Here is a 25,382-nt window from a genome sequence, read left to right on the forward strand (position 1 = left end):
TCTAATTGCCTTTATGCACCACAACCTTACTGAAGTTGTGTACTGCAAACGTCCAGTTTGACTTCAAGGAGAACAGTCACTTTCTGACTCTAAGGAGTTAGCACGTAAGAAGAATAGTGAATCAGTGACTCCTGATTTGATACTTTAGAATGAACCGGTTCTCTTCATTGAATTCAGGCCATGGAAGGGCATTTTCAAGTTCTGGAAAATTCTGTATAGCCATTGTCGTTCATTACCTCAGTGTAAAGAGGGCTGTTTCACAAGATCCTCATGGAATTCTTCTGAGCTGCACATAACAGAGAGGCATTTATGTTCCCCAGCAGTCAGTACTTGAATCCAATTCTAAGACAGCAAGGGTTTCTCCCCTACTCAGAAAGATTAGAAATACTTAACCACGTAGGAGGCTTAAGCAGAATTCCTTGGCTTGGCCCTGCGTGAACAAAGGCTGAATTCTCATTGTTCAGACACTCCCCCCCCCCACCCCCCCCCCACCCGCCTCCCCTTCTCTCGTTCCCTCAGCCAGCATGAACTGTAGGAATCAGAGCAGGAAGTAATAGTTAATTTTGTGTGCCTCATTCTAAACATCTGTACTTGAGTCTTTTTGTTTATGGAAGGAATGTGTAAGGGGGAGGGGGGAAAGCAGTAGAACATTCAGAAGCTAAATATTTTCTTGAGGGTGTGTATATCTATGGTTAGTCTTCATGTGCATGAACGTGAGGTGAGTTGAGGGGAGGAGGGGGGATGTTCTAGTTGTATAGTTGCTGGAATACTTTCCAGACGTCTACTTACTGATTTTCTTAATTGTTTGGCTTGGCCTCTTTACCTTAAAGTCATACTGCCTACTTTTATATGCTCCCACAGTGTAAAAATAGTAGAGAAGCTATCATTGGACTAGAAATCAGGAGACCTGGTCCTGTGTCCTATTTATCTACCATTTAACTAGATCTTTTCATTTTGTCCACTGTGAAACGAGTAGGATGGATAGATAAAGAGTAGGGAGGTATGATGAGGGAGAAAGAGAGGAGAGCGACTGTCCATGACAGGTCTTGACTGCAGCTGTTTAATGGAATAAAAGCCAGCTCCTTAGTTTCCCAGTTTTTGATTATCCATGACTACAGGTAATTGTGGATAGATAACTCAGGCCTTGACTCTTCTCCATTTTCTGTATTTGCTTCCCTATTTATTCAGATTAGATTCCAAATCCTTGATGTAATTTCAGTCCCATTTTCTTATCCATAAAAGGGGTATGAAGCGGCTGTAGAAAATTGCACCCACACAGAGATATCTGTGCAAAGTCTGTACCCTGTTCTTGGCAGCCCTGTTTCTGCCCAGCAAGGATTCTTTTCCTCTAGTCCACTTTCTCTGTGGTCTCTACAGTGGCTCTTATGAAGTCTCTACCCTCTCTTCAGATATTCCCACTGGCTTTGCTCTCAACCCCTTAGCAGGTACCTGTGATTTTCACTGCACAGAAAAAATAAAGTCATCAGAACTCTTTCAACTTGCATTCCTTAAAACCTACTCAGTCATTTGCATTTGCTCCTACATAGAAAGTAAGGGTACGGGTTTTCTCCTGTATGGAGCCAGTTCTCTCATTAGCACAGAATCCCATTCTTATTTCCTAGCCTTGTTTCCACATTCAGTCTTTCCCTGTCAGCTGACTCGACCACAACAGCATATAATACAACCTCATATCTCCTATCTAAAAAAACAAAAAGGAAAGAAAAATCTTCCTTGACCCTACATTCCATCCCCTTCTCTTCATTCTCTGCCCCCCACCTTGCCAAATGTTATAGCAGGTGACTACACTCGTTGTATCTTCTATCCTACCTTTTTTTTTTTTTAAACTTTTTTTTTTTTTTAATACTTATTTTTGAGACAGAGAGAGACAGAGCATGAACAGGGGACGGGCAGAGAGAGAGGGAGACACAGAATCTGAAACAGGCTCCAGGCGGTCAGCACAGAGCCCGACGCGGGGCTCGAACTCACGGACCATGAGATCATGACCTGAGCCGAAGTCGGACGCTTAACCGACCAAGCCACCCAGGCGCCCCTCTATCCTACCTTTTATCTGCCATTCATCTTCAGTCCCACCCACCCTGCCCACAGAACTGCTCTAAGTACAGCAGTGACCCGTTTGTAGCTTGAAGCCAATGGACATCTCAGTCATTGTCTTACATGACTCTCTTAGCATATTTTAATACCAGTGATTATTTCTTCCTCAAACCTTCTTGGCTTCCACGATATTGATGATCTTACTTGTCTCCCTCTCTGGCCTCACAGCCTCCTCTGTAGTCCTACCATCTGCTGTCTGTGCTTTAAATGTTGATGCTCCTGAGAGTGATCTCAAAAGTCAACTCTCTTCTCACTCAGCACACTTGCTTCATTGGTCTCAACCGTACCCAACCTTCACCATCCATCTACATGCTAATCTATATATCTGACTCAGACGTCTCTCTTGGGCTTTCAGACCACTCACATCCAACTTCATACTAGACATTTCCTCTTGTTTAGATGACCCACAGATACCTCAAAACTAGTACATCCAGAATTGAATTCATGTCCCCATCCTGCCCTCTACCGCTGCCTCCAGTCCTGCTTAACCTCCCCTGTCCTCTATTTCAGTGGGTGGCTCTGCGCTCCATCGACTTGTTTGTAAATTAGGAAACTGTTATTTTAAATCCTTCTACCTTATTTCTGGAAAAGAAGCTTTGACAGTGAAACAACATGTCAACAGAGTAAAAGAAGAGGAGGCTTTCAGAGGTGGCTCCTGCTCCCTCTTACTCTCCATTGGTCACCAAGTTACTACTGCGGTCTGCTTCCTCCATCTCACCCAAATCCACTCATTTCTTTCCATTCCGGCTGCCCCTGTTTTTAGTTCAGCCACCGTCATCTCTCCAGGATTATTGCCACATCTTCTTTTCTCCCTACTTTTAATCCTGTCCCTTCCAACCTAATCTCTACCCAGTGGCCAGAGTGATCTTTATAAAAGTCAAATCTGATCATGTATTTCCTGGTGCAAATCCTTCAGCAGCTCACCATTGCCCTTAGGTTGAAGTTGCTCTTTAACATGGCCTCAGGCCTGGCCTGCTGTCCTTCCTGGTGAGTCCATCTCCAGCCACTCTCTCCAGTTCTCGCTGTGTTACACAACTCTGATTCTCAGTGATCACTCCTCTGTGTTCTCTGGGCTTTCATACATGCTGTTTCATTTGCCTCGACCACTGATCCCTGTTTGCTTGGGTACTTCCTCTACATTCCTCAGGTCCTGGATATTGATGTTACTTCCTCTAGAAAATGTTTTTTGACCCTGCAAGTCCAGGTTAGGTGACTTTCCTCCATGCTCCCAGAACTTTGTGCACTTGTCCTGTCAAAGCACTCATCGCAGGGGAATTGCAGTGGTCTGCCTCCACCACTGGACTGACTCTAATTCGGAGTGCAGTGTACGTGGCCGTCTTGTCATGTGGCATGTGTGAGCCTCCTTTACCAGTTGCCGCAGAGCCCTTTTTCTCTTCCAGCTGTGGCCGTGGGTCGGAAGGAAAAAGGCAGCTCCAAAAACAAGGTTCAGTGAGTGCGGCCGGCACCAGTGAACTAGTTTGCTTCAAAGTTTAATGCTAGTAGCAATGTTGCTTACTCACCTTCTGCCTGCCGCCCGGTGCTATGTCTGTGGCAGCAGTGAGAGGGACCACAGAAGCCCATTTCTTTCAGAGTGTGGCTCTGTGATGCCGATTTTAGTCTGGAACACAACATACCCAGCTCCATTTTATCTTCTCTCCTTTGATCCAGTCTCCTGCAGGTTGGGTTGTTAAAGAACAATGAGATGTCAGAAATGGAGACAGAGAGAGTAGAAACAGCAAGGGTAATCTGTAATCCACAGGTTAGTGAGTAAGCCTTTGAGCATCCCAGACCACCTGTCCTGAAGAGAACTCAATTGTTTCACCATTCCAGAATGTCTTAGATCATCTCTGGCATGCCATAGATATTATATTAAAAATCCACGCCCTCATTCAAAGGGAACACACCTTAACGGTTTTGATACAGCAGAGATAGAGGTTAAATTTTCATTCTTTTAACAAGACAGTTGCAAACTGGATTTTCATAACCTGTGTCCAACAAAATGTAGTACTGCATCTTAGGTAGAAGATCCAGATTTGTGTACTACTCTTTAGCAACTATACTAGGTAGTCCCTGGCCCAGTCAGACCTTTACATGTGAACATAGTCGGGATCCTAATTCAGGATTTTTTTTTTCTAAACTCCATTATAATAATGCCTTATATTTGTATAGAGTTTTACAGTTAACCAGGTATACGTAAGATCTTAGTTTGTCCTTTCAACAACACTTTGAGGTAAAGGGCTCAGGGGTCATCACCTTCATTTTTGCAGAGGAGAAAATGGTGGAACAGAAATCACACAGCTAGTCATTGAAGGAGCCAGGACCTGAGCTCAGGTCTCATAACGCCCAGTCCTGCGTTCTCTCCATCATGCCACACACCTTTGTGTTCAAAATTGTATGTGCGTTTCGTGTATATGGGGGACAGTTAATTAAACTTCTCTTTTAAGATCTAGACCGCCTAAGAAATAGTTAGATATGGCTCATCATATTAGTTTATTGTAGATAATACTGGACTAAAGAATAGAGCCTGGACACATGACTTACATGGGCTTTCTGCTCTCCCCCCGTCCCCTCCTCTCCAGCCCAGTTGAACTCACCCACTTAGTCCCGCATCTAGTAGTAGGACAACAGCAGGCCTCCCTGGCACAGAGGCAGACACACTGCCTTGCATTGAGGAGTCCAGGACAGGACCTTAGGCAGGCAGCTGGAGAGTGAGCTGAGGAGATTCCAGGCCACACGTGACCATCACTCGTCCCCTGAGGATGAGCAGGTACATGGAAGTAAGAGGATGGCAGAAGTCTCTCCTCAACACTTCTGAGAGTGTGCAGGAGTTCCTCTTCTGTGAGCTTTATAAGAGAGGACTGAGCTGGTTCTTCCTGTGGAGTTAATCCACTTGGGGAGGAAAGACTGTAAGGTCTTTGAGTGCAAGGACCTTTTATGTCTAACACATTCTGTGCCCCAAAGTGTATAGTGTAGGACTGAACATGTAGTTGTGCCCAATAAATACTTGTTGGCCGGTCTGTAATCTTCACTATAGCATGGAAGTTGCAGAGGATAAACATTGTCAGAGAAAGACCCAATTTGTGAATGAAAGGTGATTAAAAACAGTTGCACATTGTCTTTTTGACCCACCTGAAGGCACACTGGCTGGCAACCAAGGTGTCCCAGCCATCAGACCACACCCTGGCTGCCACAGGGAGCTGTCTGACCGGTGGCTCTTCCTCCAGAAGACAGCAGCCCAGTTCGTCCCTTTTGCCGACTTTTCCTGTTCAGATCTTGCATATTCTCCTTTGAACATATTCAAACAAGTTCTTTAAACTCCCATTCTCCTTTTCTCTCTCTCCCTTTTTTTCTCTTTGTTCAGCTGCTAGAGGAATTTTTTTTCTTCCTTTTCTACTCCCTGCCCCATCTCTTAATCACTGTCCTTTTCTCTTTCTCAAATCCCTGTCTTAACTTGGTGGATAAGTAGAAGAATAGTGCTGAAGATAGTCCTCCTGCATCAAGAAGTAACATTACAGTTAATAGAGTGAGTTTTTAAATACCTTGAAAGTTTCCAGAATACTGATCTAGAAAGTCAGCAAAAATTTTCTTTTCTGTTTTTTTTTAATTAAATTGTTTATGCTGAAGCACCAGCATTAAGAATAAATGTACTTTCTAATTCAATTTTGCTTTTGTTTGATAGAAGTACAGTGCTACCATTTTTCATGGCAAACAAAATTTCAACAATGCATGTCCTAAACAAGCTTTTATGAGCCAACTTATGAACCCAACTATAACTTGTCATTTCTCAGGGAAAACACCCACTATTTCCAGGTTTCCAATTGCCTAATGGACACAGCCAATGTGTCGTGTGTTCTGGAACCATCTTGGTCCAGGGTGCACAGGGCAGTTTGTGTTCTCTCTTCGTCAAGTTCCAAAGCAAACTGGGAAGAGAGGGAATTTCTTTGCTTCCTATGTATGACTTTTGAATGTCTTGTTTGTCTCACAGGAAAAGCTTTTGACATCACATACGTGCGCCTCAAGTTCCACACCAGCCGCCCGGAGAGCTTCGCCATTTACAAGCGCACACGGGAAGATGGGCCCTGGATTCCTTACCAGTATTACAGCGGCTCCTGCGAGAACACCTACTCGAAGGCAAACCGTGGCTTCATCAGGACAGGAGGAGATGAGCAGCAGGCCTTGTGCACAGATGAATTCAGTGATATTTCCCCTCTGACTGGAGGCAATGTGGCCTTTTCAACCCTAGAAGGAAGGCCGAGTGCCTACAACTTCGACAATAGTCCGGTGCTGCAGGTAATGCATCCAGAATTTAGCTTTGCCTCCGGTTAGTTGTTCCATGTACCTACGGGATGCAGGAAGATGGATTGTATGGGGGCCTTTGGTCCCACTTCAGAGGGAGGGGGTGGGTGTGGAATCTACCCCAGCAGGACGGACAGGTGGATTTTATCCTGCTCTCCTGTAGATGCTCAGTATGGGAAGAAGAATCGTTTTGTTCCTGCTTCCCAAATGATGTTCTTCTATCCCTGTGCACGCACCAGTGATTTCTGGGCTACAGCTTCTAGAAATCTTGAAAGCCGAACAATTTTAACTTGGCTCTTTACTCACAGTGGAAACATTTTGCTTCTGACCTTTTGAAGAGAGTATTTGAGTCTACCCATTATTTTTGCATCCTTTCTTATCTCTTCTCTGATTTGACAAAAGGAAAAGTATTTTTTAGTGTTCGCAAGGGGGAACAATTGGAGCAACATCTGAGAACGCCATCCTTCTTTGTAACCGTGCAGGGAAATTTGGACTGGGTCTGTTTGGCTCTGTTGTCAGTCATAAAAACTTCTCATCACCTAAAGGCACTGGTGTTTGTGACAAGATATAAATTTAGGTACACATGGTATAGTGCCTGAGCATCAAGATAGAAACTTTTCTCCATTTAAGCACAAAAAGAATTAAAGCTGTCCTTTTTCTCGAAAATTCTGTGCACATATTCCTTATATGCCATAATTTGGAATCTTTCTGTAACACAGAATTGGAGATGCTTCTGTCATGTGGCTGAAGTTAACATCTAAATGGGGACAGCCTGTATTAATTGACTGAGACAAAGACTGGATGTGGGTTTGCAAATGCTGTGTACATTTTATGAAAAGCTGTTGGGATTTCTAAGTAGGGAGTCCACTCATTCTTCTGGGCTTCATGCTTTTGTGTCTTCTCACGCTTTCTCTTTGAAATTTATTATATTCAGAGACTTTCTAAATTGGTTGTATGGCTTTGCATTGTGTCAAAAGATGAGAATCTATTTCTCTGTGGGTCCAATTCTTCCCTTCCATTATATTTCTGTAGTTTGCTGTGCGATTGTACGTCTTGATCATGGTAAAGTCTGAGGTTATGGTGAGCAGTGAGTATGTCTGCAAAGGCCTTTGAGTAACGTGTTTCTTGCAATGGTGATAAGATGTATTCAAAATAAGTAGGAAGAATTAACTGCTTTTGATAGATGAAAACACAGAAGACTGAATGTCTAGGGGAGATGTGATCTACAATTTTCTTAAGCTGATCAACTAGCAAACATTTGCTAGCTTAGTTTCTTACTATCCAGATTATTCTATTTTACTGTCCTGCAGAGACAATGGTATAGTCAGCGGGAAAAAGCAGTGACATTATGTGACTGTGATTTTATGGCACCTTTGCTAACTGTATGCCTTGTCAGCCTATCTTGAAGCGGTTCCCCCAGCTGTAGGGATTCTGTTTGCTACTCTCTCTCTTTTTTTTTTTTTTTTTTTTTTTAAAGTACTACTCAGTGTGGGGCTCGAACTCATGACCCTGAGATCAAGAGTTACATGCTCTACCAACTGAGCCAGTCAGGCATCCCTGATGTTTGCTACTCTTTATGCCATAGGAACTCATGAGACTGAATGTGGTGAAAATGCTATGGGCATCTGTAATCGATTTGGTCAGTTGCTGTCATTATGCAAAAACATTAATTATGTGCCTCTGAATGTAAGAGGTCTGGTTTTCATACCCAGTTGCCAAGGAGGGTTAGCTGATTTGACTTTAGCTGATAATGACCCTTTTTCCTCATTGCTTCCTGTGCCTCTCTCCAGAAGCTGTGATCTCCCAGATGGGAGAGGAGACCCTTCCTGGTTTCATTGTATATGAATATTATTAAGCATATACTGATTTATAATAATAGTCAACTTTTATTACAACACTTGCTATAAGTGCCAAGCAGTGTCCTGAGCCCTTGAGATAAATTAGCTATATGTACTCATTTAACCCTCATAATAACTCTACATGTAGACACTTTTAAAATTCTATTTATTTTTATTTTTATTATTTTTTGAGAGTATGCACGAGCAGGGGAGGGGCAGAGGGAGAAGGGGGAGACACACACACACACACACACACACACAGAGAGAGAGAGAGAGAGAGAGAGAGAGAGAGAGACACAATATCTCAAAGCAGGCTCCATGCTTAGCACAGAGCCTGACATGGGGCTTGAACTCCTGAAACTGCGAGATCATGACCTGAGCCAGAATCAAGAGTTCGGCACTCAACCAAGTGAGCCGTGCAGGTGCCCCTCCCTTCTTGGGGCGGGGGGCAGGTAGACAGTTTTATTATCTTCATTTTACAGATGAGGCATGGGCATTATTTATCAGGAGAGGTAAAGTAACTGATCCCAATTGCAGTTTTAAGGAGCAGAAATGGGATTCAAAACCTAGAAAGGCTAGCTCCAGAGCCTGTTCTTTTTAAGATGCCCATTGTGAAAAAAATGACTTAAACCTAACTCTTGAGAAGCTTTTATTCAAGGGAAGCTGTTATAAAGATGAAGCTCGAAGGAGAGATAATAAGCATTAAACACAGAGATATGTTTAGCTATTTACATTACAGACGACTAAAAGATTCCTAGCATTGTGGCCATGAGTGGGTGTTGTTATTGGAGCTCCAAGTTTGCATGCGGTGGAATCATCATCTCTTCTCCTTTCTAATTATACTTGGAGGCTTCACGGGGATTAGCTTTTATGAGGCCTCGATGTTGCTCTGTATGCCAGGTGTTTGGCATGGTTTAAGCTGTGCTCCTTAATCAGGGGTGTGCCTCCCAGTCTCATGGGGAGCCTCCTGGAAACACAGACGCCTGCTGCTCTGCACTTGCTTGTTGCGTCTCCACTGTTGATGCCCACGTGTGGTCCCACGATAGGACTTTCCGTGGAAGTGGCATCTTTGGGTGGTCATGTATAATATGCTACTCCAAAACTTAACAGTTCTAAATGACCGTGATTTATTATTTCTCCTGATTCCGTATTGACCTGAGCTCCCTCAATGGCAGGTCAGCTGGGAACTGGGTTTGTCTCTCCCTGTGGCCTTAAAGCTTCAAGGTGACTAGACTAGGCTTCCTTGCATGATGGCAGAAGTGTTCCAAGAGAGTAAGTCCCAGTGCACAAGTGCTTATCAGACTTCTGTTTGTGTCACATTTGCTCATGTCCCCTAGGCAAAAGCAAGTCACATGCCCCAGCCTAGAATCAGGGTGGAAAGGGACTGCGCAGGGTGTGGACACTGGCAGAATGATTCATTGGAATCATCATTATAACAGTCTACCATAGAGGTAAACATCTGACTAAAATTAGCTCAATGAAAGGGCATTTATTATAAGGGCTTAGAGCTCATAAAACCTAGGGAAAAACTTTAACTTTCATTCTTGTCCTCTGTTATTATGGTACACCTACCAATTTGATCAGTTGTGGTTTCTTCAGATTTGTTCATTTGCTCAGCCTATGTATTTGAGCACCCACTGTATGCTAAGCACCAGGGAGACTGCAGTAAACAAAGCAGATAAGTCCTTCTCTTGTGGGGCTTAGAATCTTGGTGGTGATTAGAATGGTGGGCTTAGAATGATGGTGGCGGTGGCAGTGGCGGGGTGGGGGGAAGGTGATGGAAAGAGACAATATAAATAAAACAGGGGGCACCTGGGTAGCGTCTGACTCTTGATGTTGGCTCAGGTCATGATCTCACGGTTTGTGAGTTCGAGCCCTGCGGGGGGGTCTCTGCGCTGGCAGTGCAGAGCCTGCTTGGGATTCTTTCTCTTCCTCTCTCTCTGCGCTTCCTCCGCCTGCTCACGCGCTCTCTCTCTCTCTCTCTCAAAATAAATAACTTAAAAAAAATTAAGACAGGAGAGTGAAATAGGGAGTTGGGGTGGGCAGCAATGTTTGGTTGGGTGGCCAGGGAAGGCCTCACAGAGAAGTGACATTATGGGAAGGGTCAGGACAAAACTGCATCTGATTGGCCCCAGCCAGCATAATGATTTATTATTTTGTACTTGGATGTCTCTCCCAGATCTATCAGTAGTGGACTAGGGATGGAGGGAGAGGTAGATGATGGTACAAAATGGGCAGGAGGAGACAGTGACCAGCATATCTAATACCACTGTGGTGCCCCATGAGCTCTGTGCTGGCTTCTCTGCTGGATTTGGGGCACGGATACAGGGTGGAGAGAAGGGGCGTGTGTACGGAGTCCCTCCTGTATGCTAAGCCTTTAAAAGTATATTTCCTCTAAGCCTGTCAACAGCCTTGTGAAGAAACGATTATTATTCCTGCTTTTTGGGACTCTGAGTGATAACAACTTAGATCAAAAGAAGGGAAGAGTCCAGAAGGAGAAAAATACTAGGAAATTAAGGGAGTCCTCGAATAATATATCTGATTTAATGCTAGAAGAGGACACAAGTCACATGATATATTAACTGTTGGAAAAGTTTAGAAAATTTTGTTGCATATATGTCCCTCATCTTCAGTTCCTTTACCTTTTTCTGTTTTTTTTATTAATTTTTTTTCCCTCACAGGAATGGGTAACTGCCACTGACATCAGAGTCACACTCAATCGCCTGAACACCTTTGGAGATGAAGTGTTTAACGACCCCAAAGTTCTCAAGTCCTACTATTATGCAATCTCTGATTTTGCTGTGGGTGGTAGGTAAGTAAATCATTAAATAACTTTGAAAATGACTGGAGCTTTGGTTTATAAGTGAGTGTAGCAACTTTCTTACAACCATATTAATTAATAATTTTGTTATTTCTATAACCTTGTCAAATCAGCGCCCTTGCTGAATTCTTGCTGGGCACCTCAGCACAAAGCGATGCAACAGGCACTCTGAAGCCACCATGGAAGCATAGGACATTCACCTGCTGAAAAGGACTTGACCTTCCAGGATCGTACAAATGAATGGGGCAGGCAGTGTATGAACGTGTGAAAAATTAAACACGTGTTTTAGATAAAAAGAGGCCCTATGTCAGAGAATGAGACAGAACTCTCAGGCTAGAGAAGCAGATGGGAACCAAGCTGGGCCTTGAAGAATGGGTAGAATTTGGATAAGGAAGCAGGATAGGTGGGTGGGATTCAGGAGGGTGGGTGTGCCATGAGCAGAACTATAGGGTTGAGGAGGTACCTGGGTAGCTCAGTCGGTTAAGCGTCTGACCGGCTCAGGTCATTATCTCATGTTTGTGAGTTTGAGCCCTACATCGGGCTCTGTGCTAACAGCCCAGAGCCTGGAGCCTGCTTCGTATTCTGTGTCTCCCTGTCTGCCCATCGCCCATTCGCACTCTGTCTCTCTCTCTCTCTCAAAAATGAATAAATATTAACAACAACAACAAAAACAAAAAAAAAGAAGTGTAGGGTTGGGAGATTATAGGCTTACTAGGCTTAAGAAAAACCTCCTTGGTGAATATTTGGAGTAAATGGAGTGAAAGCTGATGGAGGCTGTAATCAATGAGAAATCGTGTACTTTTTTGAAGTAAGACTATGATATCTAAACAGTGGTTAAGATTAGTTGCAGGCAAGGTGAAAGAGTGCCATCAAGAGAATTTATATTCTTGTTATGATGCTGTGATGTAGGTGTTAGATGACAAATATCTGGCATTAGGGTGGTGACAGTAGATTGGAAAGGAACAATTTAGGTGGATTTCATTGTGAAGCAAGAATTATCAGGCCTTTAGGCAAAGATGATTTTAAGGTTTAATGATTAGGAGAGTGATGGCACTATTAATGAAATAAGTGAAGAAGATGAGTTAATTTAGGGAGATGATGAGTTGTAGACATCTAAAATTTTAGGTTATGGGGGATATGTAAATTTGTGCATTAGTGAAGGATAGGAGTCAGGAGAAAGATGAGAGCTAGGGATATAAATTTAGGATATATCTGGCACACTGTAGATGTTCAGGAAAGGTCTGAGTGTATTAGGACATAGTAGTGGAAGCTGTGGAACTGATTCTGTCTGTAAAGAAGCCAGTGAGGGAAACATCAGGACACCAGAACGTGTGTTAATACTCATGGACATTTCCATGAGTCCTTAATTTATGACTGTGCCTGCATCCGAGGGATCCTTCAGGGATTCTTGCCCCAAACAACCTGAGAGAATATCAAGCTCCCAGAGTTCCATATGGTAGTTGAATGTCTCTTACTACCTTCAGATCAGGAAAATCATTATGACAGATCATAGCTGACATAATTATTGACTTATAGTATGCCTGCACAATCCTAGGCACATAAATAAAGCAGCTTCTTGACCCTCTCAGTAACTCTGTGAAATTCACATTCTCATCATCCCTATTTAATAGCTAAGGCACAGAGGTTAAGTTACATTGGTAAGTCATAGGGCAGGGTTTCAAACATGTATCCTGGCTTCAGAGTCCATGCTCTGCTTAACCTCTGCACTTGGCCGCTCCTTGACACATGCAGTTGACTTCCGGAAGTGATCCTCCAGATGGCCTCAGAAATTGTTAGAGACTTTCTTCTTATGTCTGGTCAATGCCCCATCCCTGGTTAAATACAGATGGGGTGGTGGTGTTTTTTTGTTTTTTGGGGTTTTTTTGCTTGTTTAATTTTAATTCCTACCTAAAAATCATTACTTAATTTTGCTTAGTTCCTCAGTTTACAGTTTTGAGTGGTAAAACTAAAAAATGTTCTGAGGTTGCTTTTAGTTCTCTCTGTACATCATTTTTTTGTATCCATTTCTGGGACTTTGTGGCTGTTTCTTATTTCTGAGTGCCTGTTCTCTTCCTAGGTGTAAATGTAACGGACATGCAAGCGAGTGTGTAAAGAACGAATTCAACAAGCTGGTGTGTAATTGTAAACATAACACTTACGGAGTGGACTGTGAAAAGTGTCTGCCTTTCTTCAATGACCGGCCGTGGAGGAGGGCGACCGCCGAGAGTGCCAGCGAATGCCTGCGTGAGTGCCCCTTGGCCTCCAGCTGTTAGATTATCTTGAGGGTTTCCAGAGTGGGGAGCGGGAATGGGTGACTTCCTTCTGTTCCTCCTTGCAAGGAAAACTCTGAAAGGCAGTGCTTCTTCCATCATTTGAGAGCATGGAACGGTAAACTTACATGCACATCAGAGGAAAATCCTAGATGAAGGCAGTTGGCTATGGATATAAAGTATGCTCATTTTGTGTTTCCTTCATGAACACACATACCAGGGTGGGGGCAGCATCTCCAAGGTTTGGAACTTTGCATAGATCCAAATAGTGGGCAAGTGTAGCCTCCTGTAAAATTTGGTTTCTCTAGTCTTTTCTTTGCTGCACATGTAGAATATTTTCCTGCCAATGGTCATTTACTCAAGCAGTCAGGATCATTTATTAATATGTGTTGGATATGTTGATTTCTAGACTAAGACTGTCATTCAAAAGATGATTTTCCCAAATTATTTTTCCTTTATTTCACGAAAGAGCCCAATAGGGAGAATCTTCCTTCTCCTCCCGTGCAGATGTGGGTGGCTTTGGGAAGGAGAGTAGATTCTAGTATTTCTAGAAAAATGTAAAATGAAAAATATTATACATTGTTTATCCCTTCATAATGGCTTGGTTTATTTTGAACAGATAGAGAAAGATGTCTCAGGAGAAAGGAACCATGAAACTATGTGATTGTGATTTGCCAAGGACTTAAAAATAAGAAAATTTTAAAGCAGATATAATTTTTTATGACCTTATAAATATTTATCATCTACTCTTGATAAAGGGATAAGAAAGAAGACACTCCACACTCACTGGAATGGTTGGCAGAAACCTTGAGAAACGACCAATATTTTGTCTCATGACTATTTCTATTAGTTGCCTAGAGCAGATTTTCTTTTTATTTATTTTTTAATGTTTATTTCTGAGAGAGAGGGAAGGAGGGAAGGAAAGAGTAGGGGCAGAGAGAGAGAGGGAGACACAGAATCTGAAGCAGGCTCCAGGCTGAACTGTCAGTACAGAGCCTGATATAGGGCTCAAACTCATGAACCATGAGATCATGACCTGAGCTGAAGTTGGGTGGTTAACTGACTGAGCCACCCAAGGGCCCCTAGAGCAGATTTTCTTATCTTCCCTTTTCCTCAGCAATTCCCAGATCTGAAGATAAATTGTGCAGCTTCCTCTAGAATTCCTACATACTTGCTTGACTTTCTCTTCTTTTACTGAACTGTAATATCTAGTGTTAGAAGCTACAGGATTAAGGTCTTAACAAAAAGAATGACATGCCCCTAAGATGTGACATTTAAATAAATGTACACATGTGTTTGACAAGTATTCTGTTCAATGATAGGGTCACATTTGGAGTCTCTCCAGGACCATTATGAGAAGAATAAACAACAGATTGCCAATTTACCACTAGCAGACAGGTGGTTTGCCTTCTCACCAGCTGATGATAAAGGAGACACAGCACCTGCTTTACCTGGGGGTTAGGACAGTGTAGACAAGGGAACTGTTCTGCTCCACATCCCAGACCACCAAACCTTTTAGCTGGGGATGGACCGAGTTTGGCTGGGGATGGGATGTGCAGAATAATCTAGAGAGGCTTGAGAGAAGAGAAATAGCAAACGAAGAAGAGAATGGGAGTTCTACAAGTTACTTAACACAACTCTAATTTTTGCTACCAGTGATTCAAGTTTCTAAAAAGTATTCAAGTATAATCCTATTAAAAAAATAATTATAAAGAAGGGGAGGTGAAAAAAAGAAAATATATATACTCAAACATTTTTTTAAAACAACTTTATCTGAAATCAAATAAAACTTTAGTGCTTAAGATACTGCCTGTACTTTGTGTGGAATATATAATTCTAAGGAAAAAAAACTTAATAGAAATGTAATAAAGAATTTCTGTGACTACATGTATGTGTTCTTAAAATGTAGTTGCATTGTGTAGGGAATATAGTTGGCATTGTGGGTCCCCAGTGGATGACTGTGTCTAGTGACACTGAACGTCCCTTCAGTCCTGCCTCCATCTGCAGGGGCACCAATCTTACCTCACGTGTCTCTGGTTCCCCCAGTCTGGCTATGCAAGTAGTCTGGCACTTCGAAAGTTAGTGTCTTAATGTATTTGAATCATCTGAGGGCTGAAAAGTGAGGTAGATGAAAGCCCGCATATAAATTGGCACCTTGTTTTTGAAGCTGGTATTGAATGAAGGATAAGGATTTAGAAAAATTAGAATTCAACTTGGCTTTTACTTGCATTTAAACAATTGCCCAGAGATTCTAAGTACTGGAATTTCTTGTATTTTATGGTGGCCCCGGGGGGTTTTGTTTTAAGAAATTTTATTTTATTTTATTTTATTGAGAGAGAGTGAGAGCATGAGCGGTAGAGGGAGAGAGAGAATCTTAAGCAGGCTCCACACTCAGTGTGGAGCCTGACAGGGAGCTTGATCTCACGACCCTAGGATCATGACCTGAGCCAAAATCAACAGTCAGGAGCTTAACCAGCGGAGCCACTCAGGCACCCCGATGGCATTGTTTTTGATAAGACCATTTCTTGGTAAACTGATAATGTGGCCATCTAAACCCTTTACTGACATACTCCTTTTTGTTTTTAAATGAACAACGCATCAAGTAGGCGGTCTTATCCTACCACCCTTTGGGCCACAGGGATATGGGAAATTATGGTTTGGTTTTCTTGGAGTCTTGAAAATGCTGTTTGGCTAAGGAACATGGATCTGACTTAACCCATATGTTTTGGCCAACAGCCTGTGACTGCAATGGCCGATCACAAGAATGCTACTTTGACCCTGAACTATACCGGTCCACCGGCCATGGTGGCCATTGCACCAACTGCCAGGGCAACACGGATGGTGCCAAATGTGAGAGGTGCCGGGAGAATTTCTTCCGCCTTGGGAACAACGAAGCCTGCTCTCCGTGTCACTGTAGTCCTGTGGGTAAGTGACAGGCAGAGTCAGCTTCAGCCTGATGGATTGAAACACAAAATAAGGGCTCCCTGTCTCCCCAGAAAATCTTTGTTTCCTAAGTATCTGCACAGGTTAGGTATGGAAGTGTGTACATTATTGTACCCCCACCTCCACTCTGTTTAACCAAGTTAGGCTTTCAAATGATTTTCTGGTGTGTATAAAAGTGTGGGGTTGGCCTGAGTAATGGTTTTGTAAATAATTAGTAACACGATCCCAGAAACCAGTTTGAACTTTGACTGTAAAAGGTTAGCTGTTTCGTGAGTTCTTCCTTGTTAATGACTTTGTTTAGTTTACAGTCCTTAGAGGACTGAACTTTCTCAGTATGTTGGTGTGTGTTCAGAAACATAGAGTGCTCTTAGTCTGTTCTACTCTTTCAAGAGTTTGACCTTTATTTTGTTGTGCCTGTATATACTTAAGTTCTAGACGTGGGCCTTAAGGATCCTGTGCTTGCCCACAGAGAAGGGACTGGTTTTGAGTACAGTTTATCGTTGGGTGCAGAGTGCCTTGTTTTTCAACATTGATGAGCAGGGTGTGTGTCTGGAAAGTTAAAATGTTATGGCTTAAAAGGATATTATTTTGAGACAGTGAGGATTTAAAATTTGATCTTTATTCCCTCCGTAACAATCTAGAGATTACGTATTAGGTTTCAGGCAGTGTTTTTAGTTACCATTTTTTTTTTGATTTGGCATATTAATTTTACTTTCATACATGGTTGTTGATAAGCTCTTTAAATTTTAGGTTCTCTCAGCACACAGTGTGATAGCTATGGCAGGTGTAGCTGTAAGCCAGGAGTGATGGGTGATAAGTGTGACCGCTGCCAGCCTGGATACCATTCTCTCACTGAGGCAGGATGCAGGTAAGACTTTTCAAAACCAGGAAAAGGGGGCAGAATCTAAATGTAGTCGATTCAAAACAAGAGATCTTGTGGTTTGTATAAACATTTTTCCTTATAATAATCGTCAACAGGATTCGAAACTTCTAGCTCTAATGATGATCCAGGATTGGTTTGTAACAGAGATTAGGCAGAGTTTTTATTTTTTTATTTAAAAATTTTTAAAATTTATTTTGAGAGACAGAGGGAGAGCACAGGCGAGCAGGAGAGGGGCAGAGAGAGAGGGAGAGAATCCCAAGCAGGCTTCACACTGTCAGCACAGAGCCCAGCTTGGGGCTTGAACTCACAAACCATGAGATCATGCCCTGAGCCGAGATCAAGAGTTGGATGCATAACCAACTGAGCTACCCAGGTGCCCGTAAACAGTTTTTTTTTTTTTTTTAAAGATATTTAAAATAAATTGAACATTCCTTCCATGTTCTTCTGGGTGGCTTGCCACCATAAATTATACCTTTTGCACTATGCCCTTTGTTTCCCCCAACTGTTTCTATATGGTGCAATAATTACATGCTCTGTTGAATTCAGAAGTGTTGTTGAAAGGTTAGGTGAACAGAGGAAATATACGGAAATGGAAAGGAAAGCTGCAATTTGGTCTCTATTGGTACATAAGTAAAGATTTGTAAACAGGAGTTTCTTGGAAAGGAAGAATGACGCCATGATTCTGTTCAGATTACATTTTACACTAAACTCTATGTTAGAAGACATGCATCTAAGCCACCTTAAAAGCAATGTAATTTTTTTGTATCTCTTTTTCCTTGCCTAAGCAATAGAGAATCACAAAATGATATTGCAGAGTGTGCTTGAATACCATTCTATTAGCATATTAGAACAAATGGATGATTTACACTATAAAAACTAAAGATAAAGAGAATTGGATGGTCTGTCTTTGTAGACCCCCGAGCAATTTTTTTTTTTTTTTTAATTTGAACCCAAGTTAGTTAACATATAGTGTAATAATGATTTCAGGAATAGAATTTAGTGATTCATCACTTACATATAACACCCCAGTGCTCATCCCAACAAGTGCCCTCCTTGATGTCCCTCACTCATTTAGCCTATCCCTCCCACCCAACACCCTGCCAGCAATTCTCAGTTTATTCTCTGTATTGAAGAGTCTCTTACAGTTTGTCTCCCTCTCTGTTTTTATATTATTTTTTAAGCAGAGTTTTTAGTATAGAAATGTGATAGGTATTCTTAATTGAAACCAAATTCATATATAAAACTGATTTTAAGACTTCTTTCACTTTTTTATGTATTCCTTTTTTTAAAAAATAAAATGTATTAACATGTAAAACCAAAAGTTGGCTTTGAGTGTGGAATTTCTTTCTCATTTCTCTCATTGTTTTACTCCTTTTCCCATCCAATAGGCCATGCTCTTGTAATCCTTCTGGCAGCATAGATGAATGTAATGTTGAAACAGGAAGATGTGTTTGCAAAGACAATGTTGAAGGCTTCAATTGTGAGAGGTAGCTCATTCTTTCTCTAGCTGTATTTTTTTTTCTGATACCATATTTCAAGCACAACAAATTCCTGGTTATATCTTTATGTTTTTCAGGTGCAAACCTGGATTTTTTAATCTGGAATCATCTAATCCCAGAGGTTGCACACCCTGCTTCTGCTTTGGGCATTCTTCTGTCTGTACAAATGCTGTCGGCTACAGTGTTTATCCTATAACCTCTACCTTTCAGATCGGTAATTTGGACCTTCCCTTCTGTCTCCCAGAATTGTGAGACTAGACTTACAGCAGTTTAAAAAAAATTTTTTTTAATGTTTGTTTATTTTTGAGAGAGGGAGAGAGAGCATGAGCAGGGGAGGGGCAGAGAGAGAGGGAGACACAGAATCCGAAGCAGGCTCCAGGCTCCAGGCTCCGAGCTGTCAGCACAGAGCCCAACGCAGGGCTTGAACCCAAGAGCCATGAGATCATGACCTGAGCCGAAGTCAGACGCTTAACCAACTGAGCCACCCAAACGCCCCAAGACTTACAGTAGTTTTAAAAAATTAATAATTTTGAGGATTTTTTGATAGTGGTAACATTTTGTTTTTCAGTGTACATAATGTTTTGTTTGGCTCTTTGTTTGGCTTTTTAATTGAATGAAAACATGGCTTTAGAATGTACTGTAGTATAAATTTACATAAAAATCAAAATATAGCTTGAGGGGTATAGCATATACAGGTACTGCTATAGGAGCCGTGTATTCAAACCGTTTATTGCTGACTTTCTATATATTTTGTGGTCTATAGAGGACCTGAGTTCAGGATGTTTACGAGGTGATGGCACTTGTGTTCTCATCCTGTGCTTGCAGATGAGGATGGGTGGCGTGTAGAACAAAGGGATGGCTCTGAAGCATCACTCGAGTGGTCCTCAGAGAGGCAGGATGTCGCCGTCATCTCAGATAGCTACTTTCCTAGATACTTCATTGCTCCTGGTAAGTAAGACTGGGAAGCAGTCTGGCGCCACGTGTGTCCCTGTTTACTCTCATTGTTACGTTCTCACACACCACTGTGTCTGCTTTCCAGCGAAGTTCCTGGGCAAGCAGTTATTGAGTTATGGCCAGAACCTCACCTTCTCCTTTCGAGTGGACAGGCGAGACACTCGCCTGTCTGCAGAAGACCTGGTGCTTGAAGGAGCTGGCCTGAGAGTGTCTGTGCCCTTGATCGCTCAGGGCAATTCCTATCCAAGTGAGACCACTGTGAAATACGTCTTCAGGTAAGACCGTCTTCTTTGGAAAATCTGACTTGACCAGAATTCTAAAAGTAGTTTCTTTACCAGTCTTACTGGGCCTTAAGGTGTATGTTGGAGAAAAACGTCTGGGTTATAAGGGTGGTTTTGGAAAAGGAAGCCTTCCCTTTATTTACCTGTATCTTTGCAGTTGTATTATCAAACCAACAGATCCATTTCTGACTTGGTTAGATTGTCAGAGCCTGGCATTGTTGGTGGCTTAAATGAATAAGAAATGCTTTCTCAGTACCCAGAATTTTCCTTATAGAGGTTAATATAGATCTTTCTTTCTCTCTAGGCTCCATGAAGCAACAGATTATCCTTGGAGGCCTCCTCTTACACCTTTTGAATTTCAGAAGCTCCTAAACAATTTGACCTCCATCAAGATCCGTGGGACATACAGTGAGAGAAGTAAGTTATGATATGATTTAAGAGAATTAAGAAGACGATTGGGTAAAAAGATCCACAATAATGTAAAAGTTTATCTCTAAAGTCCCAATACTATAAAACTTGATCCTAAAGAAGTGGTATAAACTACCTTGTTGTACATGTAAAAATAATGCATTTGTTTAACCACATTCAAGGACCTGGAGAAAATTTGCTAAAATTAATAAGTGGCATTGTTTCATAATGAATAAGCCTAATGAGGTTACTTTATATCTACATGTATTCCAAGAATCCTTTTTTTTTTAAATCTTTATTTATTTTTGAGAGACAGAGAGCATGAGCAGGGGAAGGGCAGAGAGAGAGAGGGAGACACAGAATCCAAAGCAGGCTCCAGGCTTTGAGCTGTCCACACAGAGCCTGACATAAGGCTTGAATCTACGAACTGTGAGATCATGACCTGAGCTGAAGTTGGATGCTTAACTGACTGAGCCACCCAGGCCCCCCTATATTCTAAGAATCTTGAGTGTAATTCTACTGACTCACATTGCCTCCTCTTTATTTCTTAATGTGCCTTTAAAATTTTTTTCCTATAGTTTTTTTTTTTTTTTTTTTTTTTTTTTTTTTTTTTTTTATGAGGACCTTTTTCTGTAGAAAGCTAAAGCTGTTTGGGTGGAGTCAGAGTGGTGGTGTGGCATAGTGAGTGACATCAGCAGCTTGGATGTATTGGTTTTTGAGATGCCTACATGAACATCCAGATGAAGAGGTCTTATAAATTGTTGGAAATATGGGTCTGGGCTTAGGAATAAGTTAGGACGAGAGATCTGGAATTGAAAGGTTGACTACATATGGGCAGTACTTTTTAATTGAAAATGAGACCAAAAATAGAGAAAAAGTGCAACCCAGAAACATAGTTATCTAAAGACTATGCCCTGAGACTCAAGGGAGAAAAAAGAATTTTGAGGAGGAGAAACGATTAATGGGTTTATAAAGATGGCTCTCTTGGATTTTGGATTGGGTGACTAAGGAATCATTGGCAATTTTTTGTTTAAAGAGGGTTGAAACTGAAGTTATATTGCAGTGCTTTGATAAGTAACTAGAAGGTGAAGCAGTAGAATAAAGCCAAAGAAGTTTGGCTGTAAGGGAAGGAAAAGAGGTGGATTACAGTTCAAGAGAAGTGACAAGATTAGAGGAAGAGTACTTTTTAGGATGGGAGACTTCAGAATGGTTACAATTGGAAGCACTTTAACCAGTGGTTGTTTCTCATGATCTAACTGCTAACAAAACCCCATAAATATATCAAAGCAGTAATACAAGAGATGTTCTTTAGCCTCAGGTTGTCAGGTTCTAAGAATTCTATAAACAGCAAGTGATATTTCATAACATAGGGAAATAAACTTGAAACATTCTGGAGCAGAATGGAAATTAAAAGGAAATATGATGAAATAAAGGACTGCCATGTCATAGGATGTTCCTGCTGAGGCCATCCCATGCTCTGTTGAGTTGGATGAACCATTGGTCTAAGCCAATATAAGGCTTCCTCTCTTTTTTTTTTCTTCTGGAAATGGGGAAGCATTGTGATATATGGCATATTTGCTTGGGAATAATTGCATATTTGCCAAAGTAGCCCTGAGTATTAAAACTTGTATAGCAAATTTTCCTGTTTTATGCAGGGCACAAAGCATATTGAGTGGCACTTGTCAGCACGTGCTCTTTGCTCTTTTATTCCTGAGCTGTGCTGTCAGCGCCTGCTTCTGTGGCAGGAGAACAAAAACCCTGCTTAATGGCTATGGACTTAAACTCTTCTTATCCCCTGCATTCTTGCTCCAATCTTTTCTTGCCCCAGAATATTTCCCAGTGCTTTTCCTTTGTCACATTGGTGATTGAGAGAACTGAAGAATCCAACAAATCCAGTTGTTGTGTGTGTGTGTATGTGTTTAAAAATGTTTGCTATACTGCCCTTCCAAATACTTAATGCTAGGTACCCCACAAATGTTGTGAATGCTATTTTCTAGTTATCTTCTCCAAAAGATGACTTAACTAATAGTTGATTTTCTCTGGAATTTTGTATCTGATAACTCTCTAGCTTTATTAACTTTCTGTAAGCTTTTGAAAAACAGAAGCCAGTTCAGTGATTCTCCTGCCCACGTCATACACAGGTGCTGGCTATTTGGATGATGTCACCCTGACAAGTGCTCGCCCCGGGCCTGGGGTGCCTGCAACGTGGGTGGAGTCCTGTACCTGTCCTGTGGGATACGGAGGGCAGTTTTGTGAGATGTGCCTCTCAGGTTACAGAAGAGAAACTCCGAGTCTCGGGCCATATAGCCCGTGTGTGCTCTGTACCTGCAATGGACACAGTGAGACCTGTGACCCTGAGACAGGTGAGCAGATGGTCTTTGGTGGCTGCTCGACCTCTGTCATCTAGCAGATGGATGGGAAGTGCTCATGGTCTCATGTGCTTGCACACTGGCCTGTTCTCTCATCCCCGCTCTCCACATAGGTGTTTGTGACTGCAGAGACAATACAGCTGGACCCCACTGTGAGAAGTGCGGTGACGGGTACTATGGAGATTCGACCGCGGGCACCTCTTCCGATTGCCAGCCCTGTCCGTGTCCTGGGGGCTCGAGTTGTGCCGTTGTCCCTAAGACTCAGGAGGTGGTGTGCACCAACTGTCCCACTGGCACCACTGGTGAGTCCACTCTTCCGTAGGCTCTCAGTGTTCCATCCCAAAAATCACTCGGGAAGAGGAGCTCTGGGGGCTTGCGGACTTTTGTCTGTTTCTTTGGTTCAGTGATTATGGTGTTCTGGGTAGGCAAAAGTTTGGTTAGGAAAGAGATGTATTATCAATTTATAGAATCGTATCAGATACAAATAATAGCCAACATATTTATGGCCACATACTTCTCGGAGCACTTGACACATTCTGCCTCATTAATCCTCACAACCCCATGAGGTGGCTTTTGCCATGACCCCCATGTCACAGCCAAGAAAACTGAGGCGCAGAGATATTAAGTTACATGTCCCAGCTGCACGGCTAGTCACTGGAAGAGCTCATGACCACTACAGTGTACTCTCCCCGACATGAGGACCAAAACTGGATTTTTAGTTTGTGGGGCTGTCCTGGGATTCTTGATATAAACTGGTATTTTTTTAATTCTTTAAATTCTTTCTGTCTTTAAATAGTCCTTTTGGTGCATCATTGCCCATCACATTTAGTTGGGAAAAAATATTTGTATAGCTTTGGATAGACCTCTGTTCCTATTCTCAGAGTTTCTTTCTTTTTGATAAGAACATAAAACTAGATCTTTCTTGGCTACTCAAGGAACTGTCGTGCTAAGGACTCCAAATCTCACTGATGACCATTCATTCCTCTTTTTCCATTGACTTTAGCCCCCATGTAATAGAGAGGTTCTGGCTAGGCTTCAGATACGATTAAAAACTTTTTGTTCAAAAGATATTGCTGCAGAGCAGGGAAATAAGTAAAAAATAAAAAACACTGACCTAATAATTTGTATATCTTGTATGTCATCAAAACATTGTTTATTCGTTGGGAAACATCAAAACACTTCATCTTCCTTTCACTACTCCACTGAGCCCACGCTAAGCACAAGCACATTGTAACACAAAGAGATTCAATCATTTGCTTGAGGTAGTTGAGAAAAGGAGTAGAAACTAGTGTTGACTTTCAGGTTTTTTACTCTTTTCTGTCTGTATGTGTGTTCTAAAACAGCGGCCCAGCAGAGGCTCACAGATGGCATTTCTCTGACCTGATCTCATTTCCCACCACCCACTGTTGCCTTCGCTGCTCCTGCTCCAGCCATCCTGGGCTTCTTGTAATCCATCAGATGAGCCAGACTCTATGGCTTGCCATACATGATGTTCTTTTTTGAGAATACCTTACTCCACTTTTTTCCACTCAAACCTCACTTTTCTTGTCCAACTCCGATCTTTTCCATGGAGTTGGGTTGAAACTTCACTTCCCTAGGAAGGCTTTCCTCAGTGAACCCTCCCCGCACTACCACCTCAGGTTTTTAAGACCCTTTACTCTGCTGCCACAGCATAGCTCAAGATCCCACTTGCTTAGAATCTATACTTAGATGTACCTGATAAAATGTTTTGACGAGAGATCCCTTTGCTCATTCTGTTGTTCCATTGGGTAGTCTGCAAGCATAAAACTAAGCTAAGCATTTGGGGGTGTTCATTCATGGCAGTACTGAATAATACAAATGGTGCACTGAGACGACTTGGGATACGTAATGGAGAGATGGAGTGTAATATAGGAGATCTTGCAAAATGTTGTAAACCCGTTAGTCTATAACTAGATGCCTCTCACACAAGACTTGTGAAATACATTCGTCTTCTTTGTCTTCTTAGTTATCACCTGGCTTGAAGGAGATGAGCAATAGCACTTCTTGAGGATGTTAATTGAGGTAGAGGTCCACCTGAAAAACAGCCCAGACCCTGTGAAAAATAATGCCATTGCTCGTTAGTCCTATTTCCTGCTTTACTTTTTTCATAGTGCTTTTTAACCACTTGATATTTTTCTGTTTATTCATTTGTTTGTTGTCTGTCTTTCCTCTCCTTCACCCCAGTTTAAGCTCCACAAGAGCAAGGACTTCTGTCTTATTCATTTTTGTATCCCTGACACCCCGAATAGCACTTGACATGTATACTTGTTGAATGAATGCAGATATTTTTTGGATGATGAATAGAGATTGCAGATGCAGGGTAAGGTGTTCCTCATTTAGAAGGCTACTGAAGAATAGAAATAACTACTGATAGTCCCTGAGATCTTCACAGATGAGATCTTCTTCACAACATCTTTAAAATGATCTTTTGGGGTAAATTAATAATAATATTCTTTTTTCAATACATTTATTTGAGTCCCTGGCTTTGGGAATGAAAATGCAGAGATGAATTAGGGATGGTCCCTGCTCTTCAGGAGCTAAAAGTGTGGAGGCAAACACAGATAATTTTTAGACAGTGTGGTTAGTTCAGACAAAGGAACTCACGTAAGAGGGCCAGAGGTGAAGGAGCAACACCTCCCCGAGGGTGGGGACAGAATGAGAAGGAAAAACTAAGGCCCAAAAAAGTA

The 25,382-nt window shown here is 42.0% G+C and overlaps 1 protein-coding gene across 1 annotated transcript in view; it reads left to right on the forward strand.

The window, feature by feature from the left end:
* LAMC1 (laminin subunit gamma 1) overlaps positions 1–25,382 on the forward strand; it is a 127,949-nt gene that overhangs the window by 76,376 nt on the left and 26,191 nt on the right. The window contains exons 2-13 of the mRNA XM_019427433.2: positions 6,098–6,402; positions 10,928–11,058; positions 13,145–13,311; positions 16,074–16,262; positions 17,031–17,148; positions 18,552–18,650; positions 18,740–18,876; positions 19,488–19,610; positions 19,702–19,891; positions 20,202–20,314; positions 22,447–22,668; positions 22,788–22,976. Of these exons, the coding sequence (XP_019282978.2) occupies positions 6,098–6,402; positions 10,928–11,058; positions 13,145–13,311; positions 16,074–16,262; positions 17,031–17,148; positions 18,552–18,650; positions 18,740–18,876; positions 19,488–19,610; positions 19,702–19,891; positions 20,202–20,314; positions 22,447–22,668; positions 22,788–22,976 (1,983 nt within the window). The remainder of the gene's footprint in view (positions 1–6,097; positions 6,403–10,927; positions 11,059–13,144; positions 13,312–16,073; positions 16,263–17,030; positions 17,149–18,551; positions 18,651–18,739; positions 18,877–19,487; positions 19,611–19,701; positions 19,892–20,201; positions 20,315–22,446; positions 22,669–22,787; positions 22,977–25,382) is intronic.

Source organism: Panthera pardus, unplaced genomic scaffold (genome assembly GCF_024362965.1).
Source record: "Panthera pardus isolate Hobbes unplaced genomic scaffold, ASM2436296v1 HiC_scaffold_21, whole genome shotgun sequence".
Taxonomy (NCBI): domain Eukaryota; kingdom Metazoa; phylum Chordata; class Mammalia; order Carnivora; family Felidae; genus Panthera; species Panthera pardus.